The sequence below is a fragment of the Syzygium oleosum genome, unplaced genomic scaffold (genome assembly GCF_021117445.2).
Source record: "Syzygium oleosum isolate NSW1041296 unplaced genomic scaffold, Sole_v2.1 Sole_v2.14, whole genome shotgun sequence".
Taxonomy (NCBI): domain Eukaryota; kingdom Viridiplantae; phylum Streptophyta; class Magnoliopsida; order Myrtales; family Myrtaceae; genus Syzygium; species Syzygium oleosum.
The window spans coordinates 6926331-6943198 of record NW_026607498.1 but is presented as its reverse complement, the minus strand read 5'-3'; the positions used below and the strand labels follow the sequence as shown (position 1 = coordinate 6943198).

The 16868-nt window shown below is 40.4% G+C and overlaps 2 protein-coding genes across 2 annotated transcripts; both read left to right on the top strand.

Annotated features, from left to right (window-relative positions):
- Positions 1-2559: 2559 nt before the first annotated feature.
- On the top strand, positions 2560-9386 carry LOC115690031 (pumilio homolog 24). Its single transcript, XM_030616253.2, has 18 exons — positions 2560-2670; positions 2973-3228; positions 3364-3417; positions 3921-3982; positions 4062-4143; positions 4228-4351; positions 4482-4565; positions 4990-5104; positions 5829-5979; positions 6084-6197; positions 6336-6407; positions 6549-6599; positions 6693-6743; positions 7058-7165; positions 7263-7451; positions 8141-8215; positions 8445-8692; positions 8798-9386. Exons 2-18 carry the CDS (start codon positions 2992-2994, stop codon positions 8925-8927), a joined length of 1947 nt encoding a protein of 648 aa, XP_030472113.1. The 5' UTR covers positions 2560-2670; positions 2973-2991; the 3' UTR covers positions 8928-9386.
- A 2566-nt stretch (positions 9387-11952) lies between these two features.
- On the top strand, positions 11953-16750 carry LOC115690038 (nuclear pore complex protein NUP98A-like). The gene is made up of 10 exons (XM_056317639.1): positions 11953-12096; positions 12171-12569; positions 12681-12770; positions 12845-12975; positions 13067-13248; positions 13339-13473; positions 14598-14870; positions 15038-15265; positions 15388-15432; positions 15840-16750. The coding sequence occupies exons 1-10, from the start codon at positions 11953-11955 to the stop codon at positions 16490-16492; spliced, it is 2280 nt and encodes a 759-aa protein (XP_056173614.1). The 3' UTR covers positions 16493-16750.
- Positions 16751-16868: the final 118 nt, after the last annotated feature.

The window sequence follows — 16868 nt, the reverse complement described above, 5'->3', positions numbered from 1 at the left end:
CAATGCCCTACCACCTCACACACTGCTTCTTTCTTATACAAGAGCCCGAGATCAAATGTACCATTTACATAACTTAGTACGCGTCTGACTACATCTAAGTGAGGCTTTCATAGTCTCTCCATATCAGGCTGTGTTATGATTAGGTAGATAAGACTACCCACTTGTTGCCTGTACATAGTTGATTCTTATAATTCTCCTCCTCCTTATCGACCTTACTACGTAGATGATTAGGAATGAATGCATAGCATGCACATCCAAACAATCTAAATTGACTTATTGTGGGTTTGCAATTCCATAACTATGCGCGGAAATATGTAGGAATGGTGATAAATAAGGAGTATGTAGAGATTTGAACTTAGGGTTTTTTGGTTTGGGATAAATCTCGTGGTGTGTTTCTTTTAATGAAATAACTTTATGCAAATTAGTTTTTCAGACATCATGCGTTTGGTTCAATGAAAATGGTGAGTCAATAGAAAAACGTTTACATCAAAAGAAACACTCGCACTTAAAATTAGAAAATTGAATTCTTGAGTTTAAATAAAGGAAATCATTTTTTAAGTATAATAAGTCTCTTAACAAGGCTCAGATTGTACACATGATTTGAGATGATAAAACACACTGGCTTATAGAATACAAGACTTATCATCTTGAATGAGATTCAAACACCCGAAAATGTTTTCAATCATACCTTTTGCTATACCACAAAACAAAAGAAAACTAGCTATTTTTCTTTAGGGAAAATACCACAAAAAACCCCAAATTATGCCACTTGTGACAAATTTACCTTGAACTTTTTTTTGCGACACGAAAAACCCCAAACTATGCCATTTGTGACACATTTACCTCACAATACTTTCCCAAGGGCATTTTCGTCTTTTTTCTTTTTCTGTTTTTTTTTTCCTTTTTTTTCTTTCTTCTTGCTTCTCTCCGCTAGCCATGGTGGAGGGAAGCAGGCGAGGGTGGCCCTCGCCAAATCTGGCGACCTCGCCCGACTCAGGCGAGGACTGCCCTTGCCAGCATTGGGTGAGGGCCGCCCTCGCCGGCTTCCCTCTGCCATGGCCGGCGGAGGGAAAAGAGAAGAAAGAAAAAAAAAAGGAAAAAGACGAAAATTCCATTGGGCAAAAGTATTGTGGATTAAATGTGTCACAAGTGGCATAGTTTGAAGTTTTTCGTGTCACAAAAAAAAGTTCAGGGTAAATTTGTCACAAGTGGCAGAGTTTGAGATTTTTGGTGGTGTTTTCCCTTATTACTTTAAAATAATTTCCACAAAAAGCATTTTTCTATTGTCATGAAGTTTTTCGCGAAACAAACACAAACCATTGCTAACTATTTTAAAAGTTTAAGTTGTTAGATGAATGCGTGATATGATATTTAAATATTATAATAGAACCCATTAGCAGAGTTCAGGAAAAACTTTCTTCGGTTTGACAACGAAAGTGAAATCGATACATCTCATCGAGTTTCCATTCGACACATTTTCGAGCCAAATCAAAGCAACACGTTAAAGACCCATTTCTATACCTTTTAATTGTGAGCAAATTGGCTTAGCTTATTGTGTTTTCATGGAAATTTTGCTTTGATAGGATGGTGTTTTGTATTAGGGGGCAAATATCTCTGGACAGCTCAAAGTAGAATGCTAAGGGTCTGTTTGGCAACTTGCCAAATAGTGATTGATTCTGTTCTTTTGTTCTCAAAATCTGTTTGGGAACAGAAATCCGTTTGTTAAATTTTTTGTGCTCGGGCACAATTTTGCAAAAAATTATGCCCAGAATCAGTTTTGGAACAGAATTAAGAATAAAAAAAAAGTAGCTTATTGATTCTGGAACAATTTTTTCAGAACTGATTCTTCTTGGTTTTTTTCTTTTTGTTGTTGTTGTTGTTCTTCGGCCCCGCCATCCGCCGACGACCGGCCACAGGCCAAGGCCAGCGACGGCGTTGCGGCCCTCGCTGCTTGGGTGAGGGCGGCTCACGGCCTCGCCCAGCCTAGGCGAGGTCGAGCCTCGCCCAGATCTGGCGAGGCCGACCTCACCGTCGCCACCAGCAAGGGCGTCGGCGCCTCGCCGCCCGCCGCGCCCTCGGCCCAGCTAGCTGGGCGGGCGGTCGCCGGCCGGCGCCGCGGCCAGCCGGCCATGGCCAAGAAAGGAAGGGGAAAGAAAGAAAAAAAAAAAGAGAAAAAAAAAGAAATAAATATTAAAAAATTCAAAATATTATTAACAAAAAGAAATTTTGTGTAGTTACCAAACGCATTTCTGTTCTTTTTCTATTCTGAGAATAAAAATTTTGGGTAGTTACCAAACGCCTTCAAATGCTTAGAAATTGTTTCCGGGCACAGAATCAAAATGAATCATTTCTGTCCAGAATCAGATTCTGGGTACAGAATGGTTGCCATGCGCAGCCTAAGCTTCTCAATTGATCAACGGCCGGCTATCATTAGGGCCCAATTCATTTTCAGGCCGGGCCTAGGATGGGCCTTTCTCGGGTCGGTCCAGACCCGGCCCACCGATCGAATCCGATAAACCCTCACAAACCCCACGAGACTAATCCCAGAGCTCCAGAAAGAGAGAGAGAGAGAGAGTGCAGAAATTTCTTGGCAAGAGCCGCTCGCCTCCGATCTCCGGCGTCAACACCGACCGGTTGCAGCATCGGAGAAGAAGGGGCACGGCACGCAGTGTGAGTCTCAGCTGAACCCTTATCATCGTCTCGTTCGTTCATGCGCAAGTCCCCGTGTTTTCTCATTTGGAAGAGAAGATTTCTTGAGAACTAGAAAGAAGCTTTGTTTTCCAATTTCTGGTTGCGACCCACTGCCCGACACGCGTATTCACGCGTGCTCTTTCGATAATTTGAAATGGAGAATGGGAATTAGGAACTTTTGCGAAGTGGGTTCGGCTTCGGGGGTGTCGGTAGCTTAGGAATTGGGATGGGCACTCGTGTTTTCAGCTGTGATACACTAAATTAGTTTATCTATGCAATAGGTTTGAGCCATCGATTGCAATGGCGATTGAGCACCAGCAGAAGAGGAAGGACAAGAAGAGAAAGCATGGTAAGGAGGGTTCGGAGGCTCCGGCTTCGAAGAAGGCGAAGCCGGTGAGCTCAAAGTCCGTGCCCAAGGGTGTAGTAGATAAATCGAGGCTGCAGAAGCAACGGAAACAATCGAATTATAAGAAATCGGATGCTGGGAACGAGAAGAAGCAGCCCATGACGAAGAAAGAGGGTCGCTTGCATGCCAAGGTGAGCGATACAAATTCATATACTTCGCCTATATTGGAAGTATAAGATGGAGTAGGTATGCAATTAAGGACTTGTTTTTATTAGCTTTTTCCAATCTTGGGTTACTCAAGTTTGTGGGGACTATGGTTTGTGCAGGAACTGGCAGAGGCTAGGAAGCAGAAAAGGAAAAGGCATTACACTCTTGAACAGGTAATAGAATAGTATGCTCTCTCTCTCTCTCATAGAGTATGTTTATGAATAGTTAGGGGATATTGGAGGCTGAGTGCGTTTTACACAAGTAACAAGGAGACTAAATGGTGGGGTCTTATTGTTTGCATAATTGATACTAATGGCCAATTTTGATAAAAAGTTGGTGCCTGAATTTTCTTTTCTTTTCCTTTTGGATTGTGTCATCCGTACGAGTCCTAAACACAAAAGACAAACTCTTTTCTTGAGAAGCTTTTGTTTAACTTAAGCTTCCCATATTCTGATTCCCTTAATTCTATATTGACTTGTGACTAGATGCACAGTGACAATGTTCTTTTTCATTTTTCCGGCTCCCTTAAAATTCTCGTTGTGTTTTACTTTGTAATTAGTGAAGATTTCACTCTGGTTTATGGTAAGCATGAGAGTGCTGAACGAAACATCTGGGTGTTACGTTTTTCTCTAATCTGAATAAAGTTGGCATTAGCTGAATCATGTCATATTCTCAGGAGCTTGCGCATCTTTGGGAAAAGATGAGACAACATGACATTGCCAAGGAGGACAGATCACGGTATGTAGATTTTTAAGTGTGGATTGTATGGTTGTTATATGTTTCTCACTGTACTGACTTCTTAGCATGTCGTCGCCAGGTTGGTTACTGAAGCTCTGAAAAAGATGAAGGGTAAAATCTCTGAAATTGCTAGCTCCCATGTTTCATCTCGCGTTTTGCAGGTATAACTTTTTCTTTGCCATTCTCCTCCGACACTCAAATATATGTGCTTCAATGTCGTCTCCTGATTTCTATACCCTACCCAGACTTGCATCAAGTACTGTTCTCAAGCAGAAAGGGACGAAGTATTTGGGGAGCTTCAGCCACATCTTCTCAACCTTACATGCAGTACTTATGCAGTTCATCTGGTCAAGAAATTGTTAGATAGCGGTATGCCTTAGACTGGAACTGAAAGTAGTTTCTAAGAGGAGCATTTGGTTGTTTTTTTTTTTTCCCTAGCTTTTCGAGCTTTTGAGCAGTGTGCTCGATATGGATATTTTACCTTTCCACTCTGTTGCAGCCTCAAAAAAGCAGCTGGCTGCTTTTATCTCCTCAATCCATGGGCACGTTGCGTCTCATCTGCGTCACATGGTTGGATCCGTTGGTATGAATTTATTGCTTAGCCCATTTTTCTATCTTGTTTAGATTTATTTCCAGTGCCTATACATGTAAGAATATAACCAGAGGTCCAGAAGTGCATTGGGCGTGCTTGTGCTATACTAGTTCGGAGTTTAAAGAGTGTCGATTAACAGGAAACCTTGATTTTGTTTCTGAATGAGAAACGTCACAGATCACTCTAGATTTTCTAGGAGTCAGGCTTAGCTTATTCCGCAGTGTTTAGGTTGTCATAAACATCTGCTTGAAGAAGGATAGCTACATAATACTTTAGGATATTTTGTTGTCATTACTTGTTGTATCAGCCCAAGCCCTTTGAATAATTTCAAGGACATACAAACCATTATTCCTAGTTTAGCACTGGCTTGTTTATCTTTTGAGGGGTAATCATCTGAGAGAAACTCTTTGTGCAGTAATTGAGCATGTGTACCAATTGGCAAATGCGACTCAAAAACAAGAACTCCTGATGGAATTATACTCTACAGAGCTGCAGCTGTTTAAGGACCTTGTATCTACGAAAGAAAGCAGGTGAATGATTTACACTTTTTCTATAATCAGATCCTTCTAATGAGAAACAGTAATAACCATGTTAATCCTTATTAGTTATAGTAAACCACACCAGGAAGGCTGTTAATCTGTGACATCTATCTCATGTGTTCATGTCATCTCTGGCCGTTGTTTTCACATTTTCAGTTAAAACTTTTGGTCGCAAATAATTACAGTTAACCCCTTTTCTACTTTAATTGTTATCCACTTGTATCAGTTGGTGAAATAATTGTTTTGATCTTTCCTTTTCCCTTTCAATGACATTGAGGAAATATCAACTTACAGAACATTTCCACAATTTATATTTTCAAGTTCTCATATGTTTTTTTTTTCCTCTTGATTGGTTTAATATAGAGATTTGGTTGTCAACAATAGGAAACAGTTGACAAGTTTTTCCTTTCTTTGATATCCTTAGAGGAAGGTGAAGCTTCTGTGCCATCTTAATTATTTTCTAAAGAATCTGGTGCAATGGCATTTGCATATGAAGAACACTGGATGAATTTGGTAAATATCGAGATTTGTCACATTTGGGAAGATCCCTGCAAGTCCTTATCTGCATCATTGTTTTAGGAAGCCTGGCATGTATATCATGAGTTATCACCTCTCTCTCTTTATGATCTTCGTTTGAAAATTTTGTTAGTCTTTAACTGAGTTAGTTGTTCTGGGAGGGCCTGATCAATTGTAGTCTCGAATGCATGTTTATCAGGTTATTGGATGTCATTTCAAAGCTTGGCCTGCAGAAATCCTCAGTTTTAAGACACATGAGTTCAGTTATTCAACCAATTCTAGAGAAAGGGATCGTTGATCACTCAATTATCCACAGAATGTTAATGGAGTACTTTAGCATAGCTGACAAGGTAATTTGGGCGAGTCTTGATATGCAGTATATCCTATAGAGGAGATCTTTCCTAATTTTTTTTTGTGTGGCTTTGACTTCTGATTGATTTATCTTCATTTGAAGTCTTCTGCCAGAGATTTACTCCAACAATTATCAGGTCCTCTTCTTGTCCGAATGATCCATACTAGAGATGGATCCCAAATTGGAATGTTGTGCATCAAACATGGGAGTGCTAAGGTTACTTGCTTTTGTTAGAACAGCTTTATTTTTGTCATAGATTAGCATTATGTCTTCTTGGCTTTTGCTTGTTCATTGACATTGAATTTCGAATACAATTGGTTGTATAGTTGTTCTTGATACCCTTTCTACATGTAGGAAAGAAAGAAAATCATCAAGGGAATGAAAGGTCATATTGGCAAGATAGCTAATGATCAATGTGGAAGTTTGGTAAGGCTGAACTTTAGTTTTCTTGCTCATCAATTGCTTTATTTTTATGAATACCACTAAATTAAAGAGTACCCACTTGCCTCTGTGATTGTAGATACACTGATAAAATGCTTTGTAATTCATTGCATGTTTTCTTCTTAGGTACTTGTTTGCATTGTTTCAGTTGTGGATGATACTAAGCTTGTAACAAAGGTTGGTATGATTCTATATGGTGGTCGCAGGGAGTTTCTGTCTTTACTTCAATATGGCATTGACTTCAGTTGATTTCATGTACCCTGATTACAGATGATCATGCGTGAGCTTCAAACGATTCTGAAGGAGCTGGTTCTAGATAAGGTTCGACCATCTTTTGTTTTGACTGTATAATGCTGGTAATTGAAAAATATGCTGAGGTGTCAAATGTCAATAAGTTTTATCTGAAGAGTGTTTCATTTACATTTTCCTCTCACAGACAGAAGCTCAATCATCTAGTATACTGTAATTTGTGATTAAACCAAATCCTTGTCTTGTTCTTCATAAGGTTTTTATTCAATGTTGGTGTATCCTGTCAATGATTTGGTGGTTGAATAAATATGAGTTGCCCTTTCAGTGATATGTTCAATGATTTTTCTTGTGATGCTCATATTGAATTGGCATGCTTCATTTTGCAGAATGGAAGGCGTCCATTCTTACAGCTACTTCATCCAAATTGTGCACGCTATCTCAGTCCCAGTGATTTCGCTTCTTTAAATTCATCAATTCCTTCTCTTTGCAGCAAGGTAAATTTTCCATTGTTACGGAAAGTTCAAAGTGAGACTACTATGTTGTTAAAGGTTTTAGCAAATCTTCTCTCTTTTGTTTTCCTTTTGCTTTTAGGATGCATCGGAAGCCGATTCCATAGCAGAATTAGGAGATGTTAATGAGAAAGCTGACACGGAAATGGCAGTGGCGAAGGAGCACGATGAAGATGGAAGTCCTGATGAGGTTGATCACACGATTAATGGTGGCAAAAAAGATCCATTAATAAGGAGACGAGAATTGTTGGTGAATAGTGGGCTTGCAGAGGTTTTTTCCTTTCCTACATCAATAAATGATATTTCACTAGTCTCTTTCCATTTTCTTGTATTGTTGCAAGTTCATCAGTGCTTTTCCATTCTTCATTATGTATTGAGAGGTCTATTTTTTCGATAAACGATAATATGAATTTAGCCCAAAGATGACTGACTATCGGCCAGTCTCCCTGCACCAAATGGAAATGGGAACTAAAAGTGCACTGATCCATATGTAGTATGACCGGGATGCATCATTGAAGTGAAATGTTTTGGCAGAATTTTGCAAGCCTTTCCAAAATGGCGTGTTGTTTTATAGTGTGGCTATAGTACACTTGTGGCAAACTACTATGCTATTTCAACATAGGACTTCCCTGTTGTGTAAAGACCAAAAGGTATTTGTAAAAGATAGTAAAAATATCTCTTGTAATGTGGTGAAGTGCTTGGTAATTTTTCTGAGAAGTTGCTTGAGGGCACAAGCTTATGGTGCTTGGTAACAAAATCTTTCAGTGATAATAATGCCCAAATAGCAAAAATACCATGTTGTGCAATCCCCAAAAACGATCACTGGATTTGCCATGTTATTTATTCAAGGTTTTGACTACTTTCATGTTAGTCTGTGATGTTTGTACCTGAACTCTTTAGATATGATGATTGGCTGTTCTTTGTGAGCAATAATCTTCTATTTACTGTGTAACCTTGCAGGGTCTTGTTGATGTGTGCATTGAAAATGTGGGAGAGTTAATTGCTTCAAATTTCGGGAAAGAAGTCATCTATGAGGTAGTAATTACCATTGAACAGTTTGAATTATCTAATTTGTGTGAACTATTCTGGAAAATAATCTGCTACTTCACTTCTGTTCTCTCCTCTTTATATCATAAAATGGCTGCATCTACGTGAGGTGATTATCCATAGTTATCAGCTAAGATAATTTCTTAGTGACCAACGTCTTATAGATTCTCGACCAATTCAATTTATTGCATCACATTCCTTTCTCCTATGCATGCAGGTGGCAACTGGGGGAGCCGATGGGATCCTCCATCCAACTCTGGATGACAAAATAAACTCATTGCATGAAGCAATAGCAGCTCTCGTGGCCCAGCCCAAATCTGAAGACACTGAAGAAGAGCACGTCCTCGAAAATTTCCATTCCAGTCGAACAATCAGAAAGCTGGTCATGGACTGCCCTTCTTTTGCTGTCACACTGTGGAAAAAGGCGCTGAAGGGGAAATGCAGAACATGGGCTCAAGGCCACAGGTGAGGGTTTTGTGCAATTATAAAATGCAGCGAGTTGTAGTAACTTCTCTACCTGAACTGGGTTTTTGATTACTCCCATATATGCTGTTTGCTGTGTGACTGCAGCTCTAAGGTGATTACAGCATTCTTGGAGTCGTCGGACTCAAAGGTCTGTCAATTGGCGAAAGAAGAGCTGCAGCCCTTGATCGACGAAGCAATCATCAAGCAGCCCGAAGCGAAAACCGTCAAACAATGAAAGATTGAAGTCCGAAGATCAAGAAAGGAGCGGCGTTGTGAAGCCCGCGTAACTGTAAGCTAACGCACATCAACAATTAAGGCCTGAGAATTGGGAGACGTACTCTGAAGCCCGCGTCTTCAAATGCTAGTCCATTGGCGACGAAATATTAAGATGACTCGATGATTTTGCTGCTCTGGTGGTGCACTCTTAATAAAAAAGGAGTCCTAGTACGACTCGATGGTTTTCGGGAGAACAAGTAGTCCGAAGCAGAGATGGAAATTTTGTATCAAGGGTTCTGCTAATCTCAGAATCAGATGCTTGTTATACCATCTAGATTTTGCCAAATCTTAGAGTAATATGAGGACTTGATAGAGTTATACAGCTTGAATTGGAAGTTCTGAGGAGTTTCTCTTCCTTGACCTTTGACTTTAATGTTTTTCCCCTTGAGGATACCACTTAATGGGGTGAGACTTTTTTCTCATGATAGTGCATATGAGAAAGAAATGAAAAGGGTAATCTCATGCGATTCTTTTGAAGGGAAAAGTATTTTGAGGGGACACAAATTGGGAAAAATAATAATGTAGTTGTCATGGATCAGCATGAGAATTTTCTAATTTTTATCTTTTCTTCTTGATTGGCCACGAGTTTTTTAGCACCGTAATTGATTCTTCACTCAAAATGACAGCACTCGATTCCTCAATGAAGGCTGTCACCACCGTTTGATCTCACCTGAAGTGGCGATAGTGGCGGCAGCCGCGGCCACGGCCGCCCTTTTTCCCATCTTTCATTTTGTTAGTCGCCTTTTCTCTTTTCTCGACATTTTCTCCTAATTAAACCTTTCGATTCACAACTACTATGCATTCACCGAGTAAGAAAATGTTTTCATTTCGAAAATATTGACTTTACATAACACATGAAAGAAAATGAATAACTTTCTATGGCACCGCAAACCAATCCATCCATGATAGATAAGGAAAAAGGTATTTTTACTTTTTCAAAAGTTATTATCTTATTAATGATATGTGAAAATCGATTTATCGATATTGATATATTATATAAAGTTTTAAATGTTTCGAAATTAAAAAAAAATTCAAAATGCATACACGGAAAAATTAAATTAATCAATCCAAGGGAGCAGCTATTGTGATCGTCCACTGCAGATTGACAGTGCAAACTGTCCACAAATCCTTTTTGAGGAAACTGGTAGACCATATTGAACCGGCTTCAATTTTTGGCTCTATGTTTCCTTTCTTTCTTTTTGACTTCTATGTTTCCATATTGCAAGCTCAAATTTAGAGCCAAAATAAGAAGAGAGCCCACAAAATCAATTTTCTTGAATATGAAAAAAGAAAAATTAAATTAAATACCGAAATATAAATAATTACAAATAGAATTATCACTTACTAAAAAAAAATGTTAATGTCATTATAAAGATTTACTAAATTTAAAAGATGATAAAATAGTTGCAACATTGACTTTGCAACTAATAACGAAATCATTGTGCAATGAAGTGGCTCCTCATTCCTTTCGCTCAAATCAAATTGCTCAACAAGGACTCTCCAGTGAACTAAAATTAAGATCAACGATATCGATCATGCAAAAAACCAATGAAGTAAAGAAAAGATTGAAATAAGAATACTGAATCGTTAGAGAAAAAAAAATCAAGCATTAATATATAATACCTCTTACTTTCTTGCAAATAAAGAAGCGGAGATTAACGAGCCTTTCTCCATGATTATGACTTATTCGATTACATTCCTAATTTTTCGAGTTATTAACTTCTTTTGATTTGGAAACATATCCGCATAATCTTTTTCTTTTGGTCGGAGGATAATTATCTATTTTTTTAAAAAAGTTGTAACCGAGCTCTTCATGTATTGCATTGGGCGTCTCGGGGACGCCAAGGTAGCTCCCCTGAAACGCGACGGCAACTTCTCCTCCCTATAAGTACTCTCCAACTCCCCGCACGTCCTCTTCTCCCTCTCTGTTTCTCTCTCAATATCCATCTCTCTCTCTTTCTCTCTCTCTCTCTCTCTCTACACGTTCACTGAGGTTGACGACCCACCAGGTGCGTTCTCTCTCTCTTTCTCTAGTTTGCAATGAACTCGTCGCTGATGACACCCTCGCTGCTGTCCGAGCTCGCTCTGCCGTATCGTGAACCGGGTGTGGATGAGCTCGGTGTTACGTAGCACGTTCACGACAGTGCAGGACGGACGCGAGGCGTTAAAGAAGTGGTTTACCCTGAAGGGTCTCTCTGCTTTCTTTGCGCTGTAATTCGGCTTGACCTTGTGTTGCCTGGTATTGCCTAGAAAGTGATTACCCTTGAACGTTAACACATTCACGGCAATGTACGAGTTTTAAAGTACTCTTTTTTATTTATTTATTCTTGTTGTGTGCATTGCTGTTGTAGTTGAATCCTGATCGTGAATGTCGCTCTAGAGTGATCCGAAGTTACTCGGGTTTGACTCTTTGTGTCGTTGTGCCATGTGGTTCAACGCTTCGTGATCGGTAATTGTATCTTGCTTCTGTTTCTGATCGTAACCAATGTTTTGTTGCCAGAATTTTTCTGGAGAATCGCGGGAGATGATGTCTAGTCCGACCAGCCGTAAGCGCTTGATCACTCTTTGAAGTTCCAAGCTGTTTAGTTTTTCTTTCTGCACATTACCCTGCGGCGCCTTGCCATACAAGCAACATTCCGCGTTTTTCGCATCCTTAAAGTAGAAAAATTTACTACTCGAAATCCTTTTTGCAGCTCTTGGGAATCCGACTAGTAGCGCCTTTGGGCCACAATCCGCATTTGGGCAGGCTAATAATGCAAATAACAGTCCTTCTGTGGGTGGTAGTGGTACAACACCTTTTGGCTCACCAACAGGTGGCTCTGTATATGGGGGAACTTCAACAGGAGTTTCTGCGGGTGCTTCTTCTCAAACTCCTTCGCTCATGTCTTCCGGAGCTCCCTTTGGTGATTCTTCATCATCAGCTTTTGTTGGTAAGACAACTTCTATCATTTTTGTTCCCTTTTTTGCATTCGGGCAGGCTAATAATGCAACTAGCAATCCTTTTGTGGGTGGTACAACACCTTTTGGCTCACAACCAGGTGGCCCTGTATTTGGGGGAACTTCAACAGGAGTTTTCAGGGGTGGTTTTCTTCAAGCTCCTTCGATCTTCTCTGCTGGAGCTGCCTTTGGTAATTCTTCATCACCAGTTTTTGTTGGTAAGATAACTTCTATCATTTTTGTTCCCTTTTTTGCATTCGGGCAGGCTAATAATGCAAATAACAATCCTTTTGTGGGTGGTACAACACCTTTTGGCTCACAACCAGGTGGCCCTGTATATGGGGGAACTTCAACAGGAGTTTTCAGGGGTGCTTCTTCTCAAACTCCTTCGCTCATGTCTTCCGGAGCTCCCTTTGGTGATTCTTCATCATCAGCTTTTGTTGGTAAGACAACTTCTATCATTTTTGTTCCCTTTTTAGCATTCGGCCAGGCTAATAATGCAACTAACAATCCTTTTGTGGGTGGTACAACACCTTTTGGCTCACCAACAGGTGGCTCTGTATATGGGGGAACTTCAACAGGAGTTTCTGGGGGTGGTTCTTCTCAAACTCCTTCACTCATGTCTTCCGGAGCTCCCTTTGGTGATTCTTCATCATCAGCTTTTGTTGGTAAGACAACTTCTGTCATTTTTGTTCCCTTTTTAGCATAGGGCAGGCCAATAATGCAACTAACAATCCCTTTGTGGGTGGTACAACACCTTTTGGCTCACCAACAGGTGGCTCTGTATATGGGGGAACTTCAACAGGAGTTTCCAGGGGTGGTTTTCCTCAAACTCATTCACTCATGTCTTCCGGAGCTCCCTTTGGTAATTCTTCATCGTCAGCTTTTGTTGGTAAGACAACTTCTATCATTTTTGTTCCCTTTTTCGCATTTGGGCAGGCTAATAATGGAAATAACAATCCTTTTGTGGGTGGTACAACACCTTTTGGCTCACCAACAGGTGGTTCTGTATATGGGGGAACTTCAACAGGAGTTTTCAGGGGTGCTTTTCCTCAAACTCCTTCGCTCATGTCTTCCAGAGCTGCCTTTAATAATTCTTCATCACCAGCTTTTGGTGGTAAGACAACTTCTATCAATTTTGTTCCCTTTTTTTGCATTCAGGCAGGCTAATAATGCAACTAACAATCCTTTTGTGGGTGGTACATCAACTTTTGGCTCACCAACAGGTGGCTCTGTATATGGGGGAACTTCAACAGGAGTTTTCAGGGGTGCTTTTCCTCAAACTCCTTCGCTCATGTCTTCCAGAGCTGCCTTTGGTAATACTTCAATACCAGTTCTTGTTGGTAAGATAACTTCTATCATTTTTGTTCCCTTTTTTGCATTTGGGCAGGCTAATAATGCAAATAACAATCCTTTTGTGGGTGGTACAACAGATTTTCGCTCACAACCAGGTGGCCCTGTATTTGGGGGAACTTCAACAGGAGTTTTCAGGGGTGGTTTTCTTCAATCTCCTTCGATCTTCTCTGCTGGAGCTGCCTTTGGTAATTCTTCATCACCAGCTTTTGGTGGTAAGACAACTTCTATCATTTTTGTTCCCTTTTTTATTGTTAATCATTTGTTGTATAGTATCGCATTAAGTTTGCTTGGTCATTTGGATTTGATTCAAGAATTGGAAGCTGTCCCAAAATATGTTATCTCTTCATAACTACATTTCTCTAGGATGTTTTATATCCATGATGATTGTCTTCAGCTTGTGTCGCAGTGCTGATTTAATTAGCACTTGGTGACAGATGACTTCTCTGTAATGATCGCTATCGGTTGCCCGGGTGATTTACTTGAAAATCGAGGCCCTAATGGATACTTACACCTTTTTTCCTCCTATTTTCTTAAAAATTTTCTGACTCTATACGCATCACACTTTGGATTCATATAGATTGTAAGTGGACTTTTGAAGGAAGTGGTATGTTTTCTGACTCTATGCACATCACCTTTGGATCTGCCTAATTTCTTACCCTTCACAGAGCGCTTTCCATAAATATAGTTTCAATTTTCGATATTATGCATCAGGCATAATGCTGTCAGATTTGCCTTGTTACAACTTTGTACTTACCTCAATAGTACATTGACTTGATTTGAATGCATCAGTTTTGTTTGGATGTTGTGTGTTTAAAAACTTCATTATTCAACTTCAAGAAAGTAATAATAAGGTAAGAATGTTTAGTATGGGTATTCCTTGATCAAAGATTATGTGCTGCAATATGGTCACTAATTTTAGGAAAATTTCTTGCAATAAGCGACATGTTCTTCTGCTTTTCTTCTTATGTCTGTTCTGGCTCTTTACCAATGTCACGCATCTCTACGTACTATCTATGATGCCATTTATGGGGACTGGAATTCTTTTGCGAACTATTTTAGCCATGCCAGAAGTGATTTACTAGTGTCTCCACTTTAGAAGAACATATATGCTGTTTCACGTACTGAGAATCTCTCTTTCTCCTCTTCTTTATACCGAAAGGATCTTCTCCTTTGGGTCAGAATCCTGCCTTTGGACATTTTGTTTTCACTCCTGCGCAAACAAGTACTTCTGGCACAATTCATCCATCACAGCCTGCATTTAGGAGCCGCATTTTTGGTTCTTCTACACCATTTGGTGCACAAAGTCTGTCATTATTAAGTGCTAGTTCTCCTCCAGGCTTTGGTTGGAGCACCCCCACCTATGGAACTACAAGCACACCGGCATGCGTTACTGACAGTGCCCCATCATTTGGAGCTACAGGCACCCCTGCCTATGGTTCAACCATGAATGCTGCATTTGGAACTAGAGGAATTGCATTTGGTGGAATGCGAGCTCCCGTCTTTTGGTCTGGAGGTGCATTTGGGTCTTCCAGTAATCCAGCTTTTGGGCCATCAGCGACTGCATTTAGGAGCAATCAGTATGGATCAGAATCTCATGGAGCTCATATCGGTGAGATATTCAATTCTACTCTTGTTTTTTGGAGGACTAGATTTTTGTATACTTTGCCTTGATGGAACAAAATTGGTCGAAACCTTCTTATCAACAGTCCCACTCCCGATACTTTCAGTTGCTATGTTTAATGGTAAGTTCCATCTTTTTCACGATTGGTAATGCAGGGCCTCAGGTAGCTACACCGACATTTGGCAATGCCGAGTTTGGAGAGTCCTCTTTTGGACGTCAGCATAGGGGAAGTCGTGTAGCTCCCTTCACTCCGACGACTGAAGCAGAGACTGGAGTGATACCGCTTGCCAAGCTCCAGTCAATTTGCGGTATGACTGTGCCTGTCTACAAATATAAAAGCCACGAGGAACTTAGATGGGAGGACTACCAGTGGGGGGACAAAGGTACTTGGATTGATTATGTGCTACTATGCCTTGTTACCTGCTACTGTTATTTTATTAGTCTTATTTTTTTTTCCAGAAACCTGCGAAATTGATGTTTACCAATTACTTTGTGTCATTCTCAGGTGGACCAAATCACGCTGGTCAGTCTGGTGTTAGTGTTGGCCCCGGTGCATCTCCTGCTATTCCTTGGCCTACTTTTAGTCTGTCATCTCCTTTTTCTTCCACTACAGCTTCCAATGCATTTTCTTCTGCCACACTTCCGCAACCACATCTAACCCATTTCCTTTTACAACATCATCTAATGAGCTTATAATGGCAGCTCCCAATCCTTCTGTTCCAAATCCCTCTAGTAATGCAGGGTTTTGGCCATAACCTAATACTTGCCCTTTTGGCTGTACTTCTTCATTAACTTTTGTTGTTAGATTATCACCTTCTGCATTTGGAACTCGGACATTTTTCAGTTACATTATATGGTTCTATTCCAGTGAGAGTGCTAGAAAGCAAAACTGCTCGATATAATCAGGATTTGCAGTTATACTTTTTATGGACTGAATTGGGTTTTGCTATGCTGCAGATGGTGTTCCCAAAGATGGCCCTTTGGAGGAGCAAACCGACTTTGTCAAGGCCAGCCAGAAACTTAAGGGAGTTCATGATGATTCCTCTCTTCAGAATGATGAGGAATACGTTATTATTAATGGAGCTGGTGAGTCTGCAATTGGGTATGATTGTGGTGCTGGCATCGAGACACTTATGCCGAAGCTCTGTCAGCCCGACTACTACACAGAACCGCACGTCAAAGAATTAGCAGCCAAGGAAAGAGCTGAACCAGGATTTTGCTGTCGAGTCAACGATTTTGTCGTTGGACGACTTGGTTATGGTCACATTAAATTTGTAGGGGAGACCGATGTAAGAAGGCTTGATCTTGAGTCCCTCATTCGCTTCAACAATCGGGAAGTGATTGTGTACATAGATGAGGGCAAGAAACCGCCTATAGGGCAAGGGCTCAATAAGCCAGCTGAGGTGACTCTTCTTAACATTAAGTGCATTGATAAGAAGACAGGAAAGCAGTACATCGAGGGGCCGAAAGTTGAGAAGTACAAGGAGATGCTCAAGAAGGCGGCTGAGGAACAAGGCGCGGAGTTTGTGTCCTATGACCCCATCAAAGGACAGTGGAAGTTCAAGGTTGGCCATTTCAGTTCATATGATCGGACGGGCGAACAAGACTAGGATTCTTTTGATGCCGTTATTTGTTCACTGAAGGAGGCAGATACATGTAGTGGTCCAGAAGGAAAACCTAGTGATTTCACTTGCTGGGTTCTTGTCTTTTGTAGTTATGTGCATAGAGCTGAAAGAAGATAGGTCTCATATGAACTCCTAGGCATCTCGTTTTAATTTCTTTTCCCAGTTAGCTTTGTAGCTTCAAGATACATGTCGCCATGTGCAGTAATAGATTGAAGGAATGAGACTGTCTGCGAGTTTTTGGTAGTTTCTTCTTATTTAAGCTCTCTTGAATGGATTTTATTTCATCTCCAACGTATGTCATACTGAAATTTTTATGGCAATTTTGTAGCAATGCATCGGAGACTGTTATCGTCAAACCTGC